This window comes from Mastacembelus armatus, chromosome 1, assembly GCF_900324485.2.
Source record: "Mastacembelus armatus chromosome 1, fMasArm1.2, whole genome shotgun sequence".
Lineage (NCBI taxonomy): Eukaryota > Metazoa > Chordata > Actinopteri > Synbranchiformes > Mastacembelidae > Mastacembelus > Mastacembelus armatus.
The window spans coordinates 4,671,070-4,694,580 of NC_046633.1; the positions used below are offsets into that span (position 1 = coordinate 4,671,070).

The 23,511-nt window shown below is 42.3% G+C and overlaps 1 protein-coding gene and 4 non-coding genes across 6 annotated transcripts in view; all 5 read right to left on the reverse strand.

Annotated features, from left to right (window-relative positions):
• Positions 1-220: 220 nt before the first annotated feature.
• LOC113128912 (small nucleolar RNA SNORD60) lies at positions 221-302 on the reverse strand. The gene has a single exon (XR_003295556.1). It is a non-coding gene; the product is annotated as a small nucleolar RNA SNORD60 (small nucleolar RNA).
• A 324-nt stretch (positions 303-626) lies between these two features.
• On the reverse strand, positions 627-713 carry LOC113128911 (small nucleolar RNA SNORD60). Its single transcript, XR_003295555.1, has one exon. It is a non-coding gene; the product is annotated as a small nucleolar RNA SNORD60 (small nucleolar RNA).
• A 224-nt stretch (positions 714-937) lies between these two features.
• Positions 938-1,029, reverse strand: LOC113128913 (small nucleolar RNA SNORD60). Its single transcript, XR_003295557.1, has one exon. It is a non-coding gene; the product is annotated as a small nucleolar RNA SNORD60 (small nucleolar RNA).
• Positions 1,030-1,206: 177 nt separating this feature from the next.
• LOC113128910 (small nucleolar RNA SNORD60) lies at positions 1,207-1,295 on the reverse strand. Its single transcript, XR_003295554.1, has one exon. It is a non-coding gene; the product is annotated as a small nucleolar RNA SNORD60 (small nucleolar RNA).
• A 1,967-nt stretch (positions 1,296-3,262) lies between these two features.
• LOC113128398 (caskin-1-like) overlaps positions 3,263-23,511 on the reverse strand; it is a 30,732-nt gene continuing 10,483 nt past the window's right edge. The window contains exons 4-21 of one of the 2 annotated variants that reach the window (XM_026303699.1): positions 20,502-20,647; positions 20,266-20,361; positions 19,683-19,804; positions 19,207-19,315; positions 18,658-18,766; positions 18,275-18,369; positions 17,528-17,642; positions 15,881-15,979; positions 15,597-15,781; positions 14,743-14,824; positions 13,914-13,981; positions 10,900-11,007; positions 10,327-10,428; positions 10,025-10,163; positions 8,710-9,518; positions 7,957-8,623; positions 7,096-7,729; positions 3,263-5,140 (exon numbers count right to left, since the gene is read on the reverse strand). In XM_026303699.1, the coding sequence (XP_026159484.1) occupies positions 5,044-5,140; positions 7,096-7,729; positions 7,957-8,623; positions 8,710-9,518; positions 10,025-10,163; positions 10,327-10,428; positions 10,900-11,007; positions 13,914-13,981; positions 14,743-14,824; positions 15,597-15,781; positions 15,881-15,979; positions 17,528-17,642; positions 18,275-18,369; positions 18,658-18,766; positions 19,207-19,315; positions 19,683-19,804; positions 20,266-20,361; positions 20,502-20,647 (3,782 nt within the window). In that variant the 3' untranslated portion in view covers positions 3,263-5,043. The remainder of the gene's footprint in view (positions 5,141-7,095; positions 7,730-7,956; positions 8,624-8,709; positions 9,519-10,024; positions 10,164-10,326; positions 10,429-10,899; positions 11,008-13,913; positions 13,982-14,742; positions 14,825-15,596; positions 15,782-15,880; positions 15,980-17,527; positions 17,643-18,274; positions 18,370-18,657; positions 18,767-19,206; positions 19,316-19,682; positions 19,805-20,265; positions 20,362-20,501; positions 20,648-23,511) is intronic. The other variant, XM_026303700.1, reaches the window with a different exon arrangement.

Sequence of the window (23,511 nt, forward strand, 5' to 3'; positions counted from 1 at the left end):
TGTGGACAGTTGGATGCAATAGCTTCAATATTATCCAGAACTATTACTGTATATACCCTTAATCTGATCATCATTAAAAACTGTAGTTTCTTCAGGTGGGTTGGTTCTGTCAGCTTGAGAGCAGCAGTTTTCTGGCAGTGACAGTGGGAAACCTGAAAGAGACAAACACAGATCAAACTATAATAATCCCTGTGAGTGGGGGGAACAACAAAACCTGCTGAAGCCTCAGGTGAAGGTTAAGAATCGGGAGCTGGAAACTCTCATACGAGGTGTCAGAAAAGAAAAGTCTGTTATCACCGGCTGCTCTGAACAAACAAAACAGTCTGACTTACCGTCAGTCAACCGGCAGTTTTCCTGAGAGTCATGAACCTGCAACAGAGAGGACCTTGATTATAACTCACACAGCATCATGGGTACACTCTGTTGTCAGTTTATTAGGTACACCAGGCTAAAACCAATGCAGTCTCAACAGTCCAGGAATAAACCTTCCCTGTATGCAACGTTCAGTTTGCAATAAAACATTTTAGAGGTGGTGAAAACTGTGGTTTGTGCTGCTGCAGGGGGTCGACAATCTCAGTTTCAGCCTGATGTGCCTAATAAACAGTAAATGTGTATATTCACTGTAGGAGCCTCAGGAAAAAGTTAGAATCAGGAGCTGGAGTTCAGCTCTCATAGTAGGTGTCAGAAAAGTTGTTGATTTGTCATCACAGGCCAGAAAAGTGTTGAAAAACCAAACGTCAAACGGACTGACCGAATCTCCAATCCAACGATGGTCCACTTTAACATCAGCTGAAATGCAACTTCCTCATGTTACTGGAGCTTCATCCAGCAAGTGCCCAGGTCTTCAGCCTGACTCAGATCAGCCCCAGCTGGAAACATGAAGTGGACAGTTTGAGAGACAGTAACAACGACATCACATATTTTCAGTATGGTACTGTAGCCTCAGATTACAGGTAGAATCAGGAGCTGCAGCTCAGCTCTCATAGTAGGTGTCAGAAAAGTTAGTCTTTGCATTTGTCTTCACTGGCTAAATGTGTTTCAAACGCCAACATGTTATCTGGACTCACCAGCTCTCAAACCTGGATCTTTGTCCAACCAGTCCTCAAGTCATCACCCTCCTCATTCGTACCTGTAGAGCAATTGATGTAGTTAAAACCAAGTTAGGAAAAGTCAGAGAGTGAAGATGTCACTAATCCACTGGTAATGGAGCCTCAGAATACAGGTCGAATCAGGAGCTGAAGTTCAGCTCTCATAGTAGGTGTCAGAAAAGTTTATTTGGTTTGTCATCACAGGCTGAAACGGTTTCACAGGCAAATATAAAGACTCACCATTTCACTTTCATGGCCGTCAGAGGGCTGAACACAGCCAGAGTCTGTCTCCCTGCTGTCACCTGCACCAGGAAGAGACAAACATGACACGACAACCAAGACGGACACGGCATCTTCATTCTTCATTTCCTATGATGAATTGGGTCTTTTTCACCTTTGGATGTGTAGAGAAACACTGGTGTGCCCCTCGTGTATTTACAGTTTTAGGTATACTGAGGCAGACTAAGTTTTTAAATGTTCACACTGCAGATTAAACTCACATCTTCCCTGGACGGTGGAAGTCTTCTTCAGCCTCTCAATCTCAGTCCTCAAGGAAGCCGTCAGGTCCAGCATGGCTCCAAGCCAGTCCCTGAATAAAGAGACAAAGAACAGGGGTCAGACCAACCAGACTCTGCAGCCCTTTAAAACAAAACACTGTCCTCATTATTTAGCTCAATGCTTTGTCAGACAAACTTTGACTAAACTCTCACAAATCTTAACAATCAGATGTATGTTTAAAAAAAAAAATCATAGTTATTACTACACATCACATGTGGCTGAACTTACCACCATCATGGTGATTAGTTTTCGGGACTGGGCACAGCTCATATTAGTTTGAAGACATTTTGAGAACACAGATTATAATATAAAGCCAGATTCTCTCACACTCACTCACACACACATACACATATATATATATATATATATATATATATATATATATACATATATATATACATACATACATATAGGGCTGGGAAGTTAAATGGGAAGTGGATTCTGGTTAAAACCAGGGGGGTCCACGTGGAGGAAAGTAAATGTTCCATAAATTTGCCGTAAAGCTCGTGTTTGTGCTGCAAAAACTGAGAATTGGGAACAGAAAACCTTAAATGAGCTTCCCGAGGCGAACTCACCGCTGCTTTTCTTTAAGTAAATGACAGAAAAGCTCCACCGCCGTTTGTCTGAAGCTCATCCACGTGTTGCTGCTCAGCCCGAGCTGCCATGGTCGAGTCGTCGACTCTCATCTGCTCGGCTCGTTGTGACAAACTGGGCAACAGAAAACTAACAGCTTGTAGTTTTTGGTTGGTGTCTCAGTCTAATGTCTGGAGAATAAAAACGGCAAAAGCACAAACGACACGTCTCTCTCACCACGCTGCGACTGAAAGACCGGATTTTCCCGAAGCGCTGAACGTCACGGCTCCCGTCCACCGGAAGTCCCACCCCCTTAAAAAAAAAAAAAAAGAAAAAAAAAAGAAGAAAAAAACCTATTGACGAAAGTACTCAAGCTCCCATGAGTCTTAGAACCAGAAGACATAAAAAAAGGTTTTGAACACTAATGCTATAGTAGTTATTTTATGTTGGAAAAACATAAAAATATTAGTTTGTCCTGTTCGATACCGACAAATAGCAGGGCCAGGATTTTAAATAGCAACAGAGAAATGTTGGGAGTATTATGGTCTGCTAATTAAGTCAACTCCTTAACTAATTTCTCTTCTGTTCCTCACACTTTGCCATTCTTATTCTTTTATTTTTGTGTGTTCACATATTTTTCCTTGTTCCAAGTTGCAAAATAAATATATGAATAAATAAATAAATAACACATAGGTTTCTTGTTACTATATTTTAATTACCATCAACCAAATCATTTGCCAAGTATGGGATACGGGATACAGCAGCTGTTTTGTACCTGAACCCAACTTCACTGAAGATATTGTGGCTGAATGGGAGAAAATCCCTGCAGCCAGGTTCCAGGTTTTATAGCGGAGCTGTTCAACAATCATATATGGTTGAAGTGAAAGTTATTATTTGTTAAAAGTTATCTTACTGAAGAGGAAGCATCTACAAATAGTTTGTGACAATATCTTGATAGATGAGCTTTAAAAAAACACACACTTCAAAAGTCATGTAAGGTTAAATTTATACATTTATTCTGATCACAGCTGTACAGGAATGCATCGTCACAGCAGAAACACAACCTAAACCCACCCATTGCACAACAGCCGTCACAACACATCCAGAACTCAACCATAAATGTACAGGCTCAATCAGCTCACCTCAATTCAATGTCTATAATTGTGATAATCATTGTTATTCACGTAGAACCATCTCTCAAATATATCTTTGTTTTCAAAGACCATAAAAATACAAATGGACTCTTTTTTGGGACAAACACTGGTGACTGATCCACTGTCTGGCCTTTATGGGGGACCACTGGGGAGCTGGGGAGCCAACTTATTACAGCTTACAGGGTGGTGGTGGGCGGTTTCTATGGGCTCTTACAAGGCTTCTCAGTGGTTACAGGAGGGCTGCAGACAGGTCGACTGGTTTCAGCCGTCATGTAGGACTCATAACTTAACCTATAAGCTACTTTTGACACCACAGACACAAAAGGAGCAAGGGTCTATTAAGAAAGAGAGAAAACTATTAAACATTTTGGATTGGAAAACAAGAAAAAGGAGAGAAAAAATGTTGTGGAATATATGAACAAACACTACCAAGGCACAGAGAGATGCAGAGTTAACAGACATAGAGGGAGGTAAAAGGGGGAGAGACACAATGGAAGGTGGGCAGATTAGAGGCAGTTTCACTAACCAACACTAGGGGGAGCTCTAACAGCTCAAATACCCAGGTATATTATAAACTCTATATATGTATACTGGATGTACTATATAAAGCATTGAAATATAGGTTTATCTTTTAAAAACACTGTTCACTGCAGCAGGACAAAGGGGTACACCGCATGAGTGTGCTTGTATGTCTTTGTATGTGAATGTGTGTATGTCAGTCTTTGTAATGTATACAGTACGTGTAGATTCATTTCCAAGCAAACCTCCACAGATGGAGCTAAACACCAGCAAGGCTAAAACCATTCTAATGTGTATTTGTGTCTGTGTGTGCGAGTGTCTCAAAATTCATGGACACACATCTATATCATTGTTTTGATCATTAGGATAACTACTGTACGACTGGGAGGACACTGGCATGAGCATCAGCAGGGAGTACACACACTCGTAACGACAACAACAACAACAACAACAACAACGGCAACAACAACAACATGAACAGGGACGACACACAGGTCAGGGAGCCCAGCTAACCACAACGCTCCACTCACACAGAAGAGAAACAGAGGCGACCAGTCATTTGGAAAAATCCATCGTGTTGACATCACAGGAAGGAGACGGGCTCAGAATGTGGCCCGTCTTTCCATGTGCTTTTAAAAATTCTCTCCAGTGTCTCATCTGTATGCATCTATCTATCTATCTATCTATCTAGCTATCTATCTATCTGCCTGCCTGTCAGTCACTTTATGTGCTTTTTTTTGTAAGCAATATGCTTATCTGTCTATCTCCCTGTCTGACTGGATTAGAATTTCTGTCCTAGCCAGAGTCTGTAGAGATAAAAGGATGAGGAAAAATGATTGTGCTTCTCAGTCCACACAGCCTTCAGAGGCCGGGCGGTGGCGACTTGCTGAACTGCAGAGGTCAGAGGTTGTGTGGGAGCGGCCTCCTTGCATTGGGAGGTGTGCTAGAGCTACTGTACCAGATGAAGGGGACTCCCTCCTCGGTATAATGTACAAGGCTACATGAAGAAGCGCTCACGCAGGAAGGACACACTCGCGAACACACACGCTCTCAGAGCGCCAGCATCAAGCCTTGGGAGAGTTTTCTTCAAACACCTACACATGACGGGGGAGAGGGAAAGGACTTGTTGGAAATGAGACATGGGCAAGAGATCAGTCGAGCATTGCATCCAATTGGTCTGCCAAATCGTCAAACATGCTGCCGATGTCATCCAAAATGGAGACGGTTGTCTTTTTGCTGGAAAGAGAGCTGGAAGATGAACAGCAAAAAAAAAAAAAACAGGAAGCAATTAGATAATAATGTGGGAGATACAACACAGTCACAGTGGACTATAGACATGAAGCAGAATTAATATTTTCCTTTTGTTAATCAACATTTTAAATATTTCTTTTAATGTAAATCATAGTGTTCCTCAACATACAGTACATACAGAGGAATATTATAATAATAATTTAAACCTACAATAAAACGGGCAGATACTACGCGCCAGTACTACTCGCAAGATACTACTCGCCAGTACTACAGTAACAGTACGACAAACAGTATCATGACCTTTTAAGCCAATACCATGAACATGTTACACATCCTGTCTCCTGGTGCGTATCAAACATTTTCACAATCAGAATCTGAATCGTCCTATTGCCGGGTAAGAAGGAAGTAGCATCACACTCACTGCACTTTGATCTCCAGAAACACCTCAGGAAAATAGCTGATTCTTTTCTGCTAAATGCTCCACCATGTTTAACAGTTAGATAAGGTTTTGCTCTGGTGCTGGGCAGGTAATGTACAGTAGGTTTTTAGATTTACCCCTGAAAAGAAAGAACTGCCTGCTGCACCCATCACAGTGAGACTCAACAAAGGTGAACAATGAGCTGAAACTCACTTTAAAACTCACTTCAAAGCTCCTTAAAGCTGCTTGATTTGTATTAAGTTGTATTTTAATATTTATAATCGGCATGCTCTATATATGCATAATGCCATTTCCATGCTAGAATCAGGTTGCCGACCTAAGTATGGGGGCTTTGCAGCATGTAATCCAGGTCAGTTTGATCTGATTTGTAAGCTCATTGCTTACTGTTCACTCTCTTTACAGTGTGTCAGAGTCATGTCATTAAGTCATTGCTAATGCAAACTACACATTTCCTGCTGCTTCACATTAAAAACATTTCTGGTAAAACACATGGTGGTTTTTATTGTGAAGCAGACACAGGAAATACAATGCAGCATTTCCTTTTCAGTTGAATTTCATTTGTCACGTTAAAACACTTTCACTTTTACTAGTGTAACCACATATTTAGACGACTCAACCAGAAACATTAATGAATAATAAAATAATAAACCTTAAGTTTATTTATTAAATTCTTTTTGTCTGTTGTGATTTAAGGCTGTAAATACTACAGTCCCATCAGCCCTACATACAGCCAGTGGCACAAATCAGAATAATGGCAAATATTTTATCACTGCATCACTGCTGAATGTTTCTGTACGCTTGTTTCTGTACTCATTTATTGTTTCTAAGGAGCTTATATTTATTGACTGATATATTTATTCACTGTCTTTCTGAGGATAGAAAAATAGTTGGTGAGCACAGTCACAAGTCACTAAACTCATCTGTAGTTGGCCTCAAACCAAAAGTTATTTTTCCCATAGCTTTTGTTACATACACAGAAAGTAGGTGTAGGTCAATGTAGTGCAGCTGATGCAAACAGATGATGGAAAAATGATTTAGGAAAACCGAAAGTATAAATGCATGTAGAAAATGAACAAATATAAGCACTGTAAAGCAACTGATAGAATAAAAGTCTGTATGTAGAATCAGTGCAAATATGCACATGTGCAAGCAGATGCACAGATTAAAAAAAAACAAGAGTTAAATTAGTGAGCTTCACAGGTGTCAGTTGAGGTATTTTTTAACTGGAGACAGACTACCTGTTTTCTCCCCACTATGAGTCAGTATGTTAAATTAGGCTAACCACATCCTGACTCCAGCTCTGGTTTTAACACACACACAGTGATACTGATTGACTCAAACAGGACTCTTACCTCCATAACAATGGATACTAGAAATAAGTCCTCTCACTTTGTAGCTCTACCTCATGTAAGCAAATGCTAATTTGAGCTCTGATCTTCTCATTGTCAACAAGTAGCCCCAAGAGATTTCTTGGATATAAATGGAATATGTGATTAACTCTATAAATACTCACTCATTTTGTGCATCTTCCTCTTTGATTTTGTGCTCTACAGCCTGCAGAGCTGCAGCTAAGGAGGCACTGGTCTCTTCCAAACGATGCTGCACCTCTGCCTCCTGCTCCACTTCCTCCACTTGGCTCTCCACCTCTTCCCTCGCTCCTTCGTTCTTCGAGGGCTTCTTCTCCAGCTCCCTCAGATTCTCTTCCTCTGCTCTCCTCCTCTCCTCCTCCTGTTCTTTGTGCCTCTTGTGCTCTCGCTCTCTCCTCCTCTCCTCTTCCTCTCGCCTCCTCTCCTCTTCCTCCTCCACCTCTCGTCCTCCGAGCAGGTCAATGGAGAGACCAGCAATGGAGGAGCGCGGAGGTTTGACCGGATGTGATGAGGGAGTGGAGGGACTCTGGGCTGGAGAGGGGGATGTAAGAGGGAGTCCTGGAGAGAGGGAGGGAGCAGAAGGGGTGTCAGGAGCTGGAAGAGGAGCGGTACAGAGAGGTGAGGAGGGTCTGGGAGCTGGGGTGGGGCTGACTGCAGCTGGGCTGGTAGCAGCAAGGCTCGGGCTCATGGTAGCTGAAGCTACTATTGCTTTGCCTGGTTTAGGTGCTGTTGGAGGTCCTCGTGGTTTTGGGGATACAGGAGGAGGGACACGCTTCGGTTCTGGTCAGAGAAAGTCAGAATGAACACTGTCAGTTTTCTCATGTAACACTGGACAAAGTAATCATTCAAGAAGTTCTCATTACAAACGACTACTTCAAAACCTGATTAAAGAGAAGAGACATAAAAAAGGAACCTAATATGATTACTGAAGAATGACAAATACCTTAGTGGAGACAACCAGCAGTTTAAATACCAAATCTTCACTTTTTTGTGTATGTGTATCTCACCAGGACTCTGTGGACCAATGGAGGAAAAACTGTTATCAGGCCCAGGTATGGGGACCCTACGGGTTGGTGTTGGGGGGTCAGCTTGTGTCTTCCTCAGTGTGACTGTGGATGGTTTTGGTGAGACCGGAGGCTTCAGAGACTTCCTGGCCTCCATCCACTCACAGCTGTCTGTGTTGGTGTCTGTCCTATCAGAGACGTCAGACACTGGCCTACGCCTCAGGACCACGCCGCCATTCTGCTGCGGCTCTCCTCCATTTTTCCGGCCACTATCTTTTTGACTACTGCGAGAGTCTGATTGGTTATTGCTTTGAACGACACTTTCTGTATGCTCGGATGTGCGTGGCCTCCTGCGTATGGTGTCAGAGCCAGTTGTCATGGTAACAACAGTTGTAGCCACGGATGCAGGCGCTTGAGAGTCTGATGTCGGAGGACGTGACTTTCTTCGGAGTGTTGCCGTGCCGTCTGTGATTTCCGATGATGAGGAGACCACAGTGGAGCGAGGCCGGGGCTCTGGACGCTGCTGGGCTGGTTGCCGAGGTAACAGGTCAGTCTGATCACCAGGGAGGCCTTCTGGTCCACTGATGGTCCTGCGCCGACTTAGGACATCATCATCTTCTGATCCGAGGCCACCTGCACCTACCTGGCGACGAAGCATGGGTGGACTCCCCTGGAGATCACATGATTGTTACACACATGCTCCTAACAAATTTAACATATTTAATATAATTTCACATGAAACTACAAAAGACACACCTCCACCTGCAGGTAGTTGGTGTTGCTTCCTAAATTCCTTGGGAGTGTTTTGGCTCCACCTGCAATGGATGTTTCCAGCATGGCGGCAAGGCTGCGAACACTCCCAGAAGCTCCCTCTGATCTCTCCAGGCCTGCTGATTCCTGAGCTCTTAAAGCTGAGCCCAGGGTGCCACAGTCACTGGCTCGCCGCTCTCGATAGGTTGGCAGCCCTAGTAGTCCTTCCCCCTGTCCCTCTCCCTCCCCATCACCCCCAGTAATGGAAGAACAGGACCGCTTTGGTGGCGTAGGGGGCCGACCTTTCCGACGGGGACGAAGGGTGACAGATGATTGGCTGCGGTTAACAGTGACGTCATTAGGGGCGGTGGTATGTGTGGAACTGCTGCGGCACACGGTGGCATATTTAGAGTCTGACTCTGAGCCAATGAGACTGTGAGTTCTCCGTCTCTCTTCCTCCTCATTGGGCAGCCGGAGCAAAGGTACTGATGAATCTACTGCCATCATCTGGGTGGAGGGGCGCAGCCGAGCCCTGGGCGAGGCCTGTTGGTTGCGGGCATGTGGGGGTGTTTGTGGTGGGGTTTGTGTCGGTGTGTGTGGAGGGGTCTGTGAATGTGCCAGACCTGGCCGAGGTTTTGCCAGCGGGCTGGGCACACTGTCTCTCTGCTTCCTTGCCTCCCTGCGGGGTTCTGATCCAGTACTACTCCCTGGGCTGGATGGAGGTGGAGACGGGCTGTGGGGGGGCACAGACCCACTTTCACCTCTCTGCAGCTGCTTCAGTCTCTTCACTCCCAGCATCAGCTTCTTCTGATGGCCTGAGGGGAGACAGACGTGTGGTGAAGAAGAAAGGAGCAATAGTTAGGATGCCTACTCGGCCACGACTAAACAAGATCATTCGGCATGATGCAAAAAAAAACTTCATAGCGCCAAATATTTTTTCAGCAATTACCTCACCTGAGAGTTCCTGATGGGATCTTTAAAATCTGAAAATAACTAGTTTATGTTCATAGAAACTCTTTATTTCTATTTAATTGTAAAGGTTTACATTGTTTGTTTTGTTTTGAACTATGAAGGTTTGTTCTGTAAAACAAAATGAATATTCTGTGGTTTATGACAATTATTATCACCACAGACACTGAACTGGTCCAAATATTCCAAATACAATAACAAAACTTAAAAGACATTTACTTTATGTATGTGTTGCACAAAATGTAACAAGCAGGACGTGAGAGCTGCCAACTCTTTCACAGTTTAACTAAAGCTCTTCTTGCTTTGTTATATAATCTTATTTCCCATCAAAATAAATGTAGCTGCGTCTTACCCAGCTTAGTGATGCCAATCTCTTGCAAATCTTCAAGGCTGATGTCAGAGATGAAGTCAATGTTTTCATATCCATTCTGCACCAGAACCTGATAGTACTGACTAAGTCCCAGGTGAGACAGCCAGTCCGCCAGATTGGCCTAAAAAACACACACAAAGACATCAATACATGGGCACCATGGAAAAGCCTGTGTTTAGATTACAAACTGTGATCCTAAATGACTCAAGGAGCTCCATGTGAATGCACAAAACTCAACATTGTTCCTTTTCCTAGATTAGTACAAAATAGTACAAGAACCTTACAGGCTTGTGGTCTGGTAACCAGTCCGTGGAGGGCAGCTTGCTGATCTCTGATGCTAACTTCTTTCGGTGCCCAGGCTTCATGACTCCAATCGCTGTCAGGTCCTTCAATCCAAAGTCACATTTATCACAACCACTGTAGGTGCATTATTTCTTCTGTATATATACACCTTTATGCACGCGTTTGACATTTGTGCATGAGCTGCGTGTGATATGCCTTCAGGAGTATTTGGCTTTGGGTAATGTCTGATGAGTGTCCCCTGCCCTTAGGGGGTTAACATCATATCACTGTGCCTGCTGCAGTACACACACACACACGCACATACACACACAGTGGCAATCAATACACAAACACAGAAGCGTTTACAGCACAGACTGGAACACAAATGAAGCACATGGAGTATGAGAAGTGACTGGTTGATGCTCAGGACTCACACCGGGGGGGTCAGGTGACAGAGACAGGAGGGTCATGATGACATCATCCAGGTCAGTGGGGAGCTGATTTGAGAGCTGTGCTGTGCTGAGCCTTGACAGACAAGGGGCAGGGCGTGAGGGGGTCAGGGGTCATGACCTTACCTCAGAGGTCATGCAGCTAATGGTGTCTAGATCATATCCCGCGGTGAGGAAGTGGGTGGTGTAGAACTGCAGCTGAAACTCACCCAGCCACGCCACTACTGCCTGCTTCTAGAACACAGAACACAGAACACTACTGCCTGCTTCTAGAACACAGAACACTACTGCCTGCTTCTAGAATACAGAACACTACTGCGTGCTTCTAGAACACAGAACACTACTGCCTGCTTCTAGAACACAGAACACTACTGCCTGCTTCTAGAACACAGAACACTACTGCCTTCTTCTAGAACACAGAACACTACTGCCTGCTTCTAGAACACAGAACACTACTGCCTGCTTCTAGAACACAGAACACTACTGCCTTCTTCTAGAACACAGAACACTACTGCCTGCTTCTAGAATACAGAACACTACTGCGTGCTTCTAGAACACAGAACACTACTGCCTTCTTCTAGAACACAGAACACTACTGCCTTCTTCTAGAACACAGAACACTACTGCCTGCTTCTAGAACACAGAACACTACTGCATGCTTCTAGAAAACAGAACACTACTACTGCGTGCTTCTAGAACACAGAACACTACTGCCTTCTTCTAGAACACAGAACACTACTGCCTGCTTCTAGAACACAGAACACTACTGCGTGCTTCTAGAAAACAGAACACTACTACTGCGTGCTTCTAGAACACAGAACACTACTGCGTGCTTCTAGAACACAGAACACTACTGCGTGCTTCTAGAACACAGAACACTACTGCCTGCTTCTAGAACACAGAACACTACTGCCTGCTTCTAGAACACAGAACACAGAACACTACTGCCTTCTTCTAGAACACAGAACACTACTGCCTGCTTCTAGAACACAGAACACTACTGCCTGCTTCTAGAATACAGAACACTACTGCGTGCTTCTAGAACACAGAACACTACTGCCTGCTTCTAGAACACAGAACACTACTGCGTGCTTCTAGAATACAGAACACTACTGCCTGCTTCTAGAACACAGAACACTACTGCGTGCTTCTAGAACACAGAACACTGCTGCCTGTTTCTAGAACACAGAACAATACTGTGTGTTTCTAGAACACAAAACACAGAACACTACTGCCTGCTTCTAGAACACAGGCCACTACTGCCTGCTTCTAGAACACAGAACACCACTGCCTGCTAATAGAACACAGGCCACTACTGCCTGTTTATAGAACACCAAACACCTTTGCCTGCTTCTAGAACACAGAACACTATTGCTTGCTTCAATAAGAGTCCACAGGTTTGTTCTAGAGCACATGTGAGTACAGACTCAAGAAAACAGTTCTAAAAGCAGCACAGAAACTAGCACTGTAAACCCAAAACATTGCCCTGCTCGACAACACAATCTAGTACACAAGCATGTACCAGGAAAGAATGGGAACCTCCTAGGGAACACATGAAAGCAAGACTAACAGAACCAAAGAGCTTGTCTGTAGCTTAAAGGATAATACCTATGTGCATGAAGTCAGCACAAATTCACAGAAAGACACTCTCTACATTCATGCTCAACAACATAGGTCTTTCTAGAACGCTGTTACTAAAATATACTATAATGTATAACATCAGTGGATCTTTCTAGAATGCAAAATATTCCTAAATAATAGTAATTGTTATTTGTAAGGGTCTGAATAAATAGCCAAACATACACCGGAGATCAAATAAAAAACTAAATGAAAATGAAACATGGGACATTTATACAAATATGTTAACTAGCCATATAGATTTATTTGGAAAAGGCTTGAGATCTCTGCAGTTATGACTTTTACCCCTACCTTGATACAATAGAGGTAAATAGAATTTCATTCATAGTGTTTATAGCAATAAAACACTGCAAAAATGTTCCCGATTTGACAGACTTTGCTGTGAGCAGCTGTCTTAAAGAAGGTGGGGAAAATAATGAAAAATGTTCAGAACATGGACGGTGGACTATCTAAAGGTTTGTAGAAGACGTTTTTCAGTTTTGTCACTGATTCAAGCACCACAAATGAATTTCCATTAACAATGTTTTAGGTGGAGGCATTTAAGAAGTAGAAATCTCATAACCTCTGCAAATGAAACTGAAACTACTGGTATTGTTAGATGCCTAGGCAACAAACTAAAGGAAAGACCAGTAAGGTGTTGGGCCACCATGTGCCTCCAGGACAGCTTTAATACTCCAATTTTCATACTTATCAAATCTGTAATGATCCTTAATGGCCTATGGGTAGAGGCTTTGTCTTCCTAGAAGATACCACTTCCCTCAGGGTACAAATGTATAAGGGGATCACTCAAAACATTGTATTAATTTCCAAGGACACAGGTGGACCCAGCATTCAGCTTTTTCCTTTGATTTGTCATCAATCTCTACAATCAGGGCTAAGTAGAAAATTATGTTTTTGTAATTTGGGTTAACTAACTCTTTAACGGACAAATTAGGGAATTTGTGGCATACAGTCCTGGATGAGATTCACCAGTGAGGACACACCACAGAGTTAAAACATCGATAAACGATGCCTCACCACTTCCTGTCACTATTCAAAAGTGAAGCCAACAACGCTGCTGTCGCCTGGCAACCAGTATACACTCGATTCTAGAACATGGTGTCTGATTGATTCTAGAACCCAGGGTGGTGCTAGCAGGTTCTAGAGCAGAGCGGCAGCCTGTGGGTGTCGGGTGTCTCAGTGTGGTGTGAGGAAGGAGGGGGTGGGTGAAGGGACAGAAGGCACGACAGCAACTGACTCCTCGATGTGTCTGTCACTCTGCCTGTCTCCATGGTGACACACTCGCAAGCCCATCCTTAGGGTGTCATCTGTTCAGATGCAACACAGTCACCTGGGCAGACACCTCACTGTGCCCACTGCCTGAACCCCACCCATGTAGATGTCTGTCTCTCAAACCAGATCGCTGGTTGAGAAGAAACAGAAGCAACAAAATAATAATAATAATAATAGTAATAAAATAAAAGGAGGCCACAGAGTAACCCTACTGCCATCCGGAAACTCACTTTCCCATCATCCTCCTCTGCCTTGCGCTCAAACGACCGCTGTTCATGAACTGTGCAACTGGAGGAGCCTTGGGTGAAACAGAAAAAAGTGAGACAAGGGACAGAAAAAAGAGAGAATAAGAAGTAAAATAAATTGTTAACTTTAAATGGAGATTTCTTATTTCTAAATTTTCTATTTTGTTAATTACACCTAGAGCACTTATATCTCTATCCACTGTATATGCATATAAATACATTAAACAGTTTATGGATGCGTTTGAATTTTTGTGGATTGTTTCCTCATCTAAGTTTACTGTTGTTGCTCAGGTTAACAATACCTTCATTATTGGAACTAAATTGTAAATCATGAATTCCTGAGAACCAAAAAGCTTTATCCCTGTGCCCTGTATTTTAGAGCAGCTTTCATAAATAAAGCACAACTGAAATTACTATTACACAAGGACGAGCGTGGAAACACTGTTTGTGTGTGATATGAAGAGACAGGAGGTCTCTAGAGGGGCCCGTTGACTAAAAGTGAAAAGAAGAAAAAATGATTCATAAAAGCAGTGATCCAAACAAGCCCTGCGGCACTGACAATATAAGTGAACACCACCTTGATCTGCTTTCATTAATTGATGTTACTACAGAATTTTTTTTAATCTACAACTCACCCGTTTAATTTTTCATTAGCAAGAAAAGACAAACATAGAATCTGTAGTGTCACTGCCATTTTCATTGATTAGCAGAAAACATCAGGAAAAAAGCCCTTTAACGTGAATGACCAGTGACATAAATGAAACCTGAAGATATTGTGTCTATGTTGTGTTTGGGTTAGAGTTTGTGTGCTTACTCGCTGACTGCTCAACAGACTGTGACTGCTCCAAGAGATGCTCCTTTGCTTTTACTGACTGGGATAGCACAGTGGCCAGGAGCTAAAGCACAAAAAACACCCATAAATACGCTCATAGAAACAGACATGTGCACACACGCTCACAAAATAAAACATTTACTCAAGCATAATCACTCAAATCCCAGAGGAGCCTCGTGACTTAGCTGAGTACACATAAAACAGGCAGCATTTCTTGCAGTTTGCCAATATTTGTGCAGCAGAAATCCAAGAAAAATTCTTCTTAAAATAGATAATGACTCTCCAGCATAGTATGGCAACAATATCCAATTTTTATAATTCAGTATTGTCAAGGTATTAGCGACAATAGACTAGTTGCTGTATTTAGATCTGCAGTCTGCAGAATATCACACAAAAAAATGAAAGTACACCAGACTGTGGAAGACATTACACCCAGACAATAAAATGCTCAAATACCAATTCAACACACATGAAAGAAGAGTGTAGAAATAGTTTGTTTGTTAAATAGAGCACCATGTAGCTGTAAAGTTAGTCCAGACAGAAAAGCCTGATTTTGGTATTTGTAGGCTTAATTTTACTGTGTTGCTGATGTAAAGGACAAACCAGAAACAAATCATATCAATGTAAAGGGTCTACTGGTGAAAACAAGTGATACACTTGATCTCTCCAACGGAAGAACAAACTGAACAGGAAACAAAATTGTGGTTAATTTGGTAACTAGAGTTGTGTTGTTTCCTGAAAATGCTTTACTGTTTCCCAGAAATGTCACAGTTGTAAAGATCCAGTAAACAGGTGCAAACACATGCACAAAAATGTAAATGTGACAAGTCTCTTACCTTTACCCCTTCAGCTTGTGCATGCAGGCCTGGAGCATTAAGGCCGTGTGTGTTGACGCCTGTTGTGGGTGCAGGGTGTGGACTGGGTGCGGGGGTGGTCAGAACATGAGTGTTTCCAGAGCCTTGCAAGCTGCTTGATGACCGAACACTGCCGAGACTGCCCACACTGCCACTGCGCTCGCCACCTCCACATGCAAACACACACACAATGCAGGCTACAGGATCATACAGATCATACAGGTTTTACACATCATACAATACCTGGCCAAAAAACACACAGCTACCTGCCAGCGGTTTACGTAATACCCAGATATCCTCACTGGTGCTGCTCTGCTGTCCCAAAGTTGGAGAGCCTTGGGGGCTCAGCTCCGCAGTCCGCGAGCCTGCCACATGCACACACACATTTGGTACAGTCACTATTTCTGTCTCGTTTTGAAGAAAGTTCTTATAACCAAAAATGCACTAACTAATCAACAGCTACAAGAGCTCTTATGAAAATGTGGATACAATCAAACACTCTTACAAAAATACATTCACTCCTACACTTTCATTGTTAATCATAGTGGTTGCCCTTCTTCTAAGTGCTAATACTTTTGAGGCTCATAAAACACCACAGACCCTTAGGCAAGTAGTCGTATGCATACAAGCACTGTTCAAAACACCATGACTTCACTTTAAATACAACATACTACATATTTCAAATTAACTTATAGGTTATGGCAAATAAATGGTAAATTCCTTCTAATATGCACCTTTAATTTGAATTAAGCTAAAGGGTCAGTTCACTCAAACAAAAAGATGTACTTTCTTTAGTGATACTGCTTGTCAGAAAAAGAATCTGGTCAGTTTTATTTATAATTCATTGCCTTATCTTTTACCTTTAGTAGAAACGATTGGTGTGAAATTTGTTGCTAATTAACAAATCGATCGGTATAGTTGGAAACCACTAAAAGAAAGCGGGAAAATCTTTTTTGTCATTTGGGTGAAGTGATCCTGTGTGTACATATATACATGTATGCATATATGTAGCTGCAGTGAAGGGCTGGACAAGCACATACATAAAATATTTATCTTCTCAAACTACGTGGAAAGGATTCTTATCTGTGATTTAAAGTGACACTACAGTATGTACCTGTCTGACTCTGCTGCTCCTGAGAAGTGGAGAGAGGAGGAGGAGTGGACAGAGGAGGAGTAGACAGAGAAGGAGGAGAGATGGGAAGAGGAACGTACCCAAAGGAGGAGAACCGAGGTAGGGACTGTGTGTTGGGGTGAGGGGGAGGAGGGGGAGGCAGGTGCAGGGGGAGGACTTTGGAGGGGGGGTGTGAGTGTCCGTTGACCGAGGCAATGGGGCAGGGATTTGGCCTGCGAAGCAGGAAGGTGTGGCACTGCTGGGAGGGGGAGTGACCTGGACACGAGCCAGGAGGAGGGACGTGCAAAACAACAACACAACAACTGATCAGTCAAGTTGAAGCAAAACAAATCTAATCACATCTGAAAATATACAGAAGGATAACTGATTAAAATCAAAATATGTGAAAAGAATACATCCATATATCCACAGGGAATATATCTCTATAAATTAAAATATAATATCACTATAGCAACAAAGTAAACAAACAAACAACATAAACAAAAGCATCACAGTCTAGCAAAGTAGGTTGGTTACAGAGTTTAATAATGAAGGAGGGTGGCAGAAGGAGCAGAAAAACAGAGGGAGGGAGGAGGGTCAACAGGCAGTAAAGGACACTGGTCAATGGAGATGATGGACAGGTTGAGAATGGTTGGGCTGCCTAAAGAGGCTAATGATGCTGCAGCTAGCTACAACTAATGATCAGCTATACTACAGAACAGCTGCTGAACTCACAGATATGCAAAAGCACACTCACACATCCTCCCACCCATACACACACAGCTGAGATGTGGGTGGTCACCTGCCCTCTTGATGACTTCCACCATGTTGGAGGGGAAGTAGCCCACACGGTCATTTCCTGTGCGATTGTCGTGAATACAACCCTTCCAACGGCCATCGGAGTGCTGCTCCAAAACCTGGCAACACACATGGCCACAGTTTACAAAGATTATATATCAACCAGTTTCCACATCCAAAACAAAAATTGGGTTGTACAAGCGAGACAACTACTTTCAAATTTGGGATGTGCTGCCTATCCCCTATGCAATTGCCCCGTGTGGGATTAATAAAGTAGTAAACAAACAAACAAACTAGTGATTTACAAACTGAGGAGCATCAGTCTGAATCTAGCCAGGTGATGTGACCATAAGAGTCACCACAGGGACGCTGTAGTGTGGATGTGACTTTGTTAAAGCTGTTGTTAATAATGTTATTCTGCCTTTAAAAATAATGCACCTGACAATAACACAGCAGAAAGAATGTCACAATTACTAACACAGGCCACTGGACATTTGTTTTCCAGCCTTTCTTTCAACCAATTTACAGAAAAGGTTTGCTAAGGACTTCTCAAACAAACTTAGTGATAGACTTACAAACAGATTGTTGTACAAAGGTTCATACAGTATATATATATATATATATATCTATATACAGCAGAATACAATAAACACACATCCTGGACAGATGTGGTTCAGTACACAATCAGTGCAGCACTTTGAGAGGGTTAAGGCGCTTCTTCTACTTTGGGACTATCATTAGATCTCTGTACCGTGATAATGTCTCCAGCTTTGATGTTGAGGCTGGTTAGGTCATAGTTGTTGCAGTAATCCTTCAGTGCTCGCACCTGCATTGCAGCTGAAGCATCTACAAATCACAATAGAAGAAAACCAAACCAAAACAAAACAAGTAGATGCGTCTCAGGTTAGATTATATTTTATAAACAATACTCTTGGTGCATTCACTATTTGCTTCTCTGCATCCACAATCAGTGTGTTATTGTGTTAAACTCGACGTGCAATCAATCATCCAGATAGACTCACACTTTGTTTAAAAAGTGTTTAAGAAATACAAATTTGGGGAAAAAAATGGTATTCCCCGCTGCTAGAGAGGAGAGTGAACAATTGTGAGTAAGTGTGTGTTGTGTGTGCTCACCTCTCAGCAGCTGTTTGATCTCTTGGCTGGCCTGTGTGGTGGTGAACTGGTTAACGATGTCCAGGGCTGTTTGACTCAGAGTGTTTCTCACTCCTGCACTGATACCACTCTGGATCAAAGTGGAGGAGAAACATTATTTAGGCTGCAATGTGGAACTGTGTCACACTGAGTTCCTAATAGGGATAAACTGTGCATTAAATGTCAGTCTGGCTGCCTGCTGGTAACAATTACTGTGTGCTGCCTCATCAATAAGATAAGAAATAAAATACAGCATAATAGGAGAGAAAACTAAAAGCAATTCCTGTTCAAGAGCAGGATCCAGTTTATCTGAAGGTGCTTGTTTTGCCAGGTACCTTGCCAGGTAAGGTGCCAGCCAGTCAGATACAGTTTTATGTAACAAGTTAACATAAACCACCAGATTCATCACACTGCTCAGTGGGACAAATGACAAACACTGAGGTGTAAACATGCTCAGCTGAGGAGACGGGGGCAGCTTTAACAACATTTCTTATGTAAACACATTAGACAGACAGGGACAGAGAGACTTACATCCAGCAGCAGGCGTACTACCTCTGTTTTCCCACAGAGGGCAGCCTGATGTAGTGCTGTGCCAGACTCAGACTGTCTGTTGATATCTATACCAGCCTGAATCAGCAACCTACAGTACAAAATAACAACAATACTAACCTTTGTTTATATGGCATCATTAATAATGGAAATGAAAAACCAAGGTAAAGTAAAAACAGTTAATACAAATCCATTGAAAAAACAGTGAAGAACTCCAAACACTCTACATGAACACAAGTAAATAAAGGTGTGCCTGTATAAACACTTAACCAAACAAAAGCGATGTGGACCTATATGCTCTTTAGTTCAGCAACAAATTTTTAGACCATTTACTCTCACCTTGGTGTAAAGGTTAGACTAGGCCAGGTGGTCAGGTAGACAAACAGAGCACTGGTTTGGTATGCAAACAGACACACAGTGACACAGTGACAGAGGCTGAAAGGACTAATGTTTCAGACCGTATGACTTCAATGTGTCCATTCTTGGCAGCAAGATGCAGAGGTGACACTCCGTTGGGGTCGGAGGGTTTTGGTTCCAACATGGCTGCACACATGTTACTGCTGAGAAGGAGCTGGACCACCTAGAAGCAGACAGACAAATGTATAAGTTATACATACACTACATAACACCTATAAACTGAGAAACCTGTGAATTCAAATCATTGCTGTCTTACAGCTGAGATGTTGAGTTGGACTGGTTGTGGCTGTTTTTATGATTCTCGAATCAAACCCATTTTTTAAACTAGTAATAGATGAGCAAAATCTATTCAAGGTACTGTATTTACATTCTGTTGTTATATCTCCTTTAATAGTAATTTTCATTGTAAGTGGTAGAGTCTACTATTATTCATGGCTTCATGGATTAAAACATATAACCAGTCACCAAATGAACATGACTGAAATCTTTAGGATTATAAAATTAAGGCACCAAATTGGCCTTGACACTCTCAGACATATTTAACCTCAGAGAGGCTTTTCTTGTTAAGTAAAGGCTAAATACCAGTATTTAAAAACTACAGTGTGTGTTTGATCATCTACTCACTCTGACACGCCCAAATTCACAGGCAAGGTCTAAAGGTGTTTTCCCTGCTGAGTCTGAGATACATGGGTTGGACTGGTGTTGTAGCAACATCTCCGACTGTGACAACAAACACACACAAATCTCACTGGTGCTTTTGAATTTCCTGGCTTGTAACACCACAAATCATCCATGCATTGTCAGACACGCATAACAGACAAACACATCCCACAAAGAACCTAACACACATATGCAGTTACCCCATCATAGTGTCCATGCTGAGCTGAAAGGTGGAGCGGGATCTGTCCTTCATCTGACTGTCCGTTGACCGACGAGCCGGCCTTCAGCAGCATCTTCATTGGCTCTGTCTTCCCCTGCCATGCAGCATAATGCAGAGGACGCATCCCTACACAAAAACACACACACACAACAAACACAGCCAAAGATGACAACAAACACAAGGACACATTATATAAAGAAACATTAATGCATGCAAATGAACACACAGATTTTTTCCAAACAAATCAGTTCAGCACTGGCATATCCAGGACGCAAAAATACCTCGGTACATACATTTTTCCACTAAAATGAAAATATAGATAGATAGATAGATAGATAGATAGACAGATACTCTGTTCATATATATAAATATATATATAGAATATCATAAATATAGATAGAAATTACAACAATTTGTCAAGTGACAGAACATGAATCTGCAACTTTAATGACAGTCAATTCATTGGTTTAGTCTCAAATGTAATTTATCTGCTAAACCAAACCAAATATCTCTGCATTTTGGACCATTGGTCAGACAAAAACAAGACATTCTTAAACATTACCATAGTGTCTGGGTACTTTTAATGGACATTTTTGCTCAGTAGATTAGTCGTTATTGGCAAGTAATGAAAAGATAATAAATGTTGGAGGCCTAATGTGAAGAAAATTTTTGGCCATATTTTGGTATATTTATCTTACTGTAGCAACAGATTTATACACCAACTTACAGCGTCCCTCCTGGAAATGCAATCTTGTGGTTGACATGTTTGTGACCCTTTGTTACCCGAGAGTGCTGCTTGTGAAAGCATAATACTCATGGGATGTCCAAGACAAACTGCTTGCAGACAGAGTAAGAAAACCCTATAAATCACTTAATATGGCTGAAGAAAACCTCACAGGAAACTGGACAAAAGAGCTCACTTCTGGAAACATGCAGGTAATACAATGTAAAATGCAGCTGACAATAATGCAAATAATACACAGTGAACTTATTGCTGGTGCTTCTAACAAGAGGAAAATAAACACCTTCTAGCAGTGGCGACAAGGAGCTGGGGCCATGTGTCTCATGGCAGCAAACCAAGATCCCCCCAGTCCTGATACCAGTGATGAGCCACATCATCAGGCTGAATAAAGAGGCCCTCCAGGCTCACTTGGCATGAGAGAGTCCTGACTCAGAAGTGAGGTGTTGGCAAGATAAAGAGGCACAGCAGCTGTAGGAGTTGCAGAAGCTAAATCCTGGTTATATGAACGGACGTGATGCACATGATTTTCAGGAATTCTCAAAGAGCCTTTAGACAGTGTTTTGATGAATCAGGCAGAGAAGGCAGGACATCATCCAGACAACCCCCCCAAAAAAAGATACACTTAACCTGTGTGAAGACAGGAGGAGAAGTTGGGAATTGATTGTTTGTAACAGACACAGCTTTGATTCTGGAGGTTGTGTTGGCTGCAATTCTGAAAGCTTACATTTCAAACACTGTGATTCATACGTCCTGTGTGAACCTATGTGAATTAATAGTGTTTTAGTTGGCAGGTAGTGCTAGTCATGAAACACTATGCTAAGAACATCACATCTCAAATTAAGGAGGAGCAATGTTGATCATGTTTAGGTCATGTAATGGTTGAATTATTTCTTATTTTTAATAACAAAGGTCTCACAGAAACCTAATATTTTCTGGTTATCTTGTTGTGGAAATACCCTTAACTGTGTTCCCAGGCCTATCCTCACAAAGTTGCTTAATACAAAGTTCCTTGCACCCTTTCCTGTTTATCATTTTTTCAACTCACATCAAGCCAAGATGTCCAGGCCTGCAGGATTTCCAGGTCAAGGAAGTTAAACTGGCATTTTGTAGCTGGGTGTGACATGTCAGAATAATGGTGCAAATGCAACACTGACATGTTGACTTTAGGTTGATGCGACTAACCTAAACCAAACAGCTGTTCATGCATCCAGGTACAAGAGAGAAACATTATCATGTTTTTGCAAACATATGTTTGGCCACGGTTTACTCCGGGTACTCCGGTTTCCTCCCACAGTCCAAAAACATGCATGTCAGGTTGATTGGTGACTCTAAAATTGCCCGTAGGAGTGAGTGTGAGTGTGTGAGGTTGTCTGTCTTTGTGTGTCTATATGTGGCCCTGCGACAGACTGGTAACCTGTCTAGGGTGTACCCCTGCCTTCCACCCGAGAGAGAGCTGGGATAGGCTCCAGCGGATCCCCGTGACCCTGAACAGGAAAAGCGGGTATAGAAGATGGATGGATGGATGGATGGATGTTTGGCCACTTGATAAATGTATGTCCAATATTCACATATTCTCCACAAACTCTTGAGGGGGAAAATCAGTTATTTAGCTTTTAAATGCTACCTACTGTCCTCTGAGTCAAAACTACACACGAAAAAGTAGCATTTGGTTTTCTGGACCACATATCTGGAACATACACTTGAGCTCTGCTTCAACTTATTTTACTTCAGGGTTTAGGACTTTCCTGTTGGTTGCTGTTTTCACATTTGGGAGACTTTTATTTACCTCTTGCACTGCACAGTAGCTGTACCCACATTTTTCTTTTGTTTAATCTGTTTCATTATGTTTTAGGTTATTAAAAAATGAAAATAAAAAAAAACATAAAATGCTACATAAAAAAGCTCATGTTGCCTTGCTGCAAACATGAACAATGTGAGTTAGAGCGAATCAAAACAGACAAATGTAGCTGGACAGATACAGTAAACAATGAGCTAAAAACTGCAGTCATGTGATAATTTTGTGTGGGTTTGTTACTGTCAGTGACTGTTAATTTTCGAATATTGATGATAACAGCTTTGAGATTGAACTCTGGATTAGTGCTTTGTATAACAGATTGTGAGCATTGCTCTGCACCATGAGCTTTAGCTAAGTACCAGACGAATGACTGAGGTTTTCCAGCACCTCCATCAAAGTGAAACCCACTGAGCAGGTGGGGCCTAAAAGCAGGAGGGATTATATCGCCCATCT